Source organism: Scylla paramamosain, chromosome 4, assembly GCF_035594125.1.
Source record: "Scylla paramamosain isolate STU-SP2022 chromosome 4, ASM3559412v1, whole genome shotgun sequence".
Lineage (NCBI taxonomy): Eukaryota > Metazoa > Arthropoda > Malacostraca > Decapoda > Portunidae > Scylla > Scylla paramamosain.
Genome location: NC_087154.1, coordinates 7,111,332 through 7,115,000, shown reverse-complemented (window position 1 = coordinate 7,115,000; position 3,669 = coordinate 7,111,332). Strand labels below are relative to the sequence as shown.

At 42.2% G+C, this 3,669-nt stretch overlaps 1 protein-coding gene across 2 annotated transcripts in view; it reads right to left on the bottom strand.

Annotated features, from left to right (window-relative positions):
• Window positions 1-1,431, bottom strand: part of LOC135099581 (sodium/potassium/calcium exchanger 1-like) — a 34,235-nt gene extending 32,804 nt beyond the window's left edge. The window contains exon 1 of one of the 2 annotated variants that reach the window (XM_064001985.1): window positions 1,286-1,431. In XM_064001985.1, coding sequence (XP_063858055.1) covers window positions 1,286-1,300 — 15 coding nt within the window. In that variant the 5' untranslated portion in view covers window positions 1,301-1,431. Of the gene's footprint in view, window positions 1-1,183; window positions 1,217-1,285 lie in introns of those variants that run through there. The other variant, XM_064001979.1, reaches the window with a different exon arrangement.
• Window positions 1,432-3,669: the final 2,238 nt, after the last annotated feature.

The window sequence follows — 3,669 nt, the reverse complement described above, 5'->3', positions numbered from 1 at the left end:
GCCACCACTTCTAATGAATCAGCGAACCGCAACAAGCATTTCCATGTAAGGGCAGCTGTGGGTCAGGGGTGTGCACAGAGACGAAAAATGCAAGAGAGTTGTGATGTAATGCAAAATACGGATATGATGCCAAATGTCACGCCCTGTTCCCCACGCGCGTTGCTTGCGTTCTTGCAGTCATGGATCATTTTTTACTCATTCCTTGGCGTTGAAGTCCCTCTGGCCATCTCTTAGTCTCTGTCCCACGCTCTTCCTCCGTCCCTCCCACATCCTCTGCCCTTGTCCCTCTCCCTCCCTCTATCTCCTCCCTCTCCCTGCATTGTGACGCAAGATCAGCTGGGAAGAAAAGGCTTAAGGGACAAAGAATGAAAGGACTAGACGCTGAGAAAGAGGGAGAAGGAATAGACAGGAACGGATTGGAGGAGAGATATGTGTCAGTCAGGTAGCTAATGCTTATATTCAGTGGAAAAACCTGAATTATGTGAACTTGACATAGTGAACGCGGGTGTCTGGGGCAGGTAGAGAAGGACTGTGAAAGGTCATGGGTTCGGAGCAAAGAGCGGTGAGCAGAGGTAAGGGTAACACAGCTGCTGCCTTGGTGTCTTGGTTTTCATGATATTTTCAGCGTTTTGCCTCGCTGGTGTAAGGTCTCCATGAAGGCTGCGCCGGCCACACTGCTCCAGCCACACTCATTGGGCTACTGACGGGGAGCGTGGTGTTAATGCTGATTGTGCGGGAGTTGTGGTTAGAGGTGTGTTAGTAGTGGTATTAGTAGTTGTGATTTTTTAGGTGTAGTAACGCTAGTAGTGGTAGTTTAAGTAACACTAGTAGAAGTGTTAGACTACTAGTAACTGTAGTAGATAAATTAGTAGAAATGATAGTAGCAGTAGTAGTAGTAGCAGTAGTAGTAGTAGTAGTAGTAGTAGTAGTAGTAGTAGTAGTAGTAGTAGTAGTAGTAGTAGTAGTAGTAGTAGTAATACTAGTAACAACAGAGTGATAGACAATATTATCAACAGCAAGCTACTCGTGTGTTAAAAAAGAACATTGACAATTAAACCAACACTTGTACAACAACAACACCAACTACGTACAACCACAAGAACTACCACCCACTATATGGAATACCCAGCGGCAGATACTCACTATAGCGCATAACAAACACAAACACCACCACCATCACCACCTTCATTAGCACAGGCATTAGTATCGCAGCACCCGGCACGCCGCCACTCCTCCACCAGCACTTTCACTACCACATCTCTCGGTCTGTCAGCGTCTCACTTACTTGCAGAGCCCACATGGTCCTGCGCGTGGCGAGAGCTGAACACTGCGATCGCCGCCCTCACCTCCTGGCTTAAGAGGGAGGCGTGGTGCGGGTGGGGCGAGTGTGTGTGTGCGTGCGTTCGTGTGTGACGGAGCGGGGCACGTATGCTCCCGCCCCGCCCCGTCCCACCCCAGCCCCGCCCAGGTGGTGCCCGCGCGCTGGTGTGTGTGTGTGTGTGTGTGTGTGTGTGTGTGTGTGTGTGTGTTTGATATCATGGGCATTCATTTTTTGCTTGATGGGAGATGTATGTAAAGGAGGAGAAAGAAAAGAAGGGATGGTTAGTACGTAAATGATGAAATTGATAAGGTGGAGGTGGAATGAAGAAAAGGAGGAATGATGGTTGGTGTGGAGGAAGAACATGAGGAGGTGGAGAAGGAGCAGGAAGAGGAAAAAATAAATAGGTGAGGGAAATGATGAATAGGAAGAAAAGGAAAGGGAAAATAGTAAGCAAAGGAAGAAAAGGAGGAAGATGAGTAAGAAGAAAATTAGAAAACAATAAAAAACATGAAGAGGGGAGAAGAAAATAAATAAAGGAAATGGAAGAAAATGGAGAGGAGGAAACTGCCAAAAAGGTGATAAAGATCAAGAGTAAAAGGTGAAACGAGGTGTAAAGATCGAAGGAAAATGAAAACCAGCAACTTGAATTAAAAAGAAAAAAAAAGAAATAACAAATAAATTTAGAAGAGGAAAAAAATAAATAAAATGTCAGAGTTGAGCAGCATAGAGGATGATAGTCATGTGGGTGATAATGACGATGTTTAAGGGGAAGAGGAGGAGGAAGAAAAGGAAGAGGAGAATGAAGAGGATGAAGAGGAGGAGGAGCATTTGAGTGAGTGCGAAGATGGTAAGGAAGATAAGAATATAAAAATAGAGGAAATATGATGATAACTAAAGGGAAATATTATGTATTATGGTTATTGTTGTAATAATAATAATAATGATAATAATAATAATAATAATAATAATAATAATAATAATAATAATAATAATAATAATAATAATAATAATAATAACAACAGTAACTGGGAATATTATTATTATTATTATTATTATTATTATTATTATTATTATCATTATTATTATTATTATTATTATTATTATTATTATTATTATTATTACTGTTATTATTATTATTACCATCATCATCACTATGATCGCTATTCATATTATTACAACAATCACCATAATAATAATATTTCCTTTTAGTTCTCATTATATTTCCTCTTTTTCTATATTCTTATCTTCCTTACCATCTTCGCACTCAGATCCTCCTCCTCCTCTCCATCCTTGTCATTCTCCTCTTCCTTTACTTCTTCCTCCTCTTCCCCTTAAACATCGTAGACGAGGGAAATGGAAAAGAAGAGTAAGAATAAGAGAAATAATCAGAATAAGAAGGAACATGAACGACAACAAAAACAAATGATGAAAAGGAAAATGAATGGAGGCAATTGGCTAGGACGAGAAGAACGAGGAGGAGAGAATGAAGACGAGGAAGAAGAGCAAAAGGAAAAAAAGTAGGGAAAGAAATGTTAGAATTACAATGAGGCTCAAGAAGGATAAGAAATAAAGAAAGAAAAGAAAGAAAGAAAGAAGATGAACAAGAAAAAGAAGGAGAACAATTAAAACTGGACAACCAAAAGTAACAGGAAAAAGAAGAAAGCAAGAAAAGGAATTAAGTAAAGGAAGAAAAAAAAAGATAAAATAATAGTTCACGATCAGGATGAAGAGAAGGAGGAGAACGAGGATGAAACAAAAGAGAAACCTCACACCCTCAAAAAAAAAAAAAAAAAAAAAAACAGAAAAGAAAAAGAAAAGGTATAAAGAACAAAAAGAACAGGAACAAGCATAATAAAAACGAGGGAAAGGAAAGGAACAATGCAACGGACAAGGAAAGGAGAGGAGGAGAGGAGAGGAAAAACAAGTTGAGGAAGGGCAGGACAAGCAGGCAGGGCAGGGCAGGGCAGGGCAGGGCAGGGCAGGGCAAGGCAGGACGGAGCAGGGAAGGGAAGGGTGGAACAGGTTAGAGCCCCAGAACGAAGTCAGGTGAAGCAGGACGAGGCGAGGTTAGGCGAGACAGGACCGACAGGGCGGGGAAGGCCTGGGACAAGTTGGCGAGGTGAGCGTTAAGAAAAGGAAAAGCAAGTTAGGATTCAGTTTCACTCTCACCTTCCTGCCCCCGAGCGCGCAGACCCAGTTACCAACTCACCGGTTCGCCTCCGCCTTCCGCCCAGCACCTGTACCCGTCTACCACACCCACACCTGTTGGATTACCCTGAGCAACGGGAACTGATTCACGCACACACTCGCTTTCTGTCACTTTCTCTCTCGCTCACTCACTTGCAGCA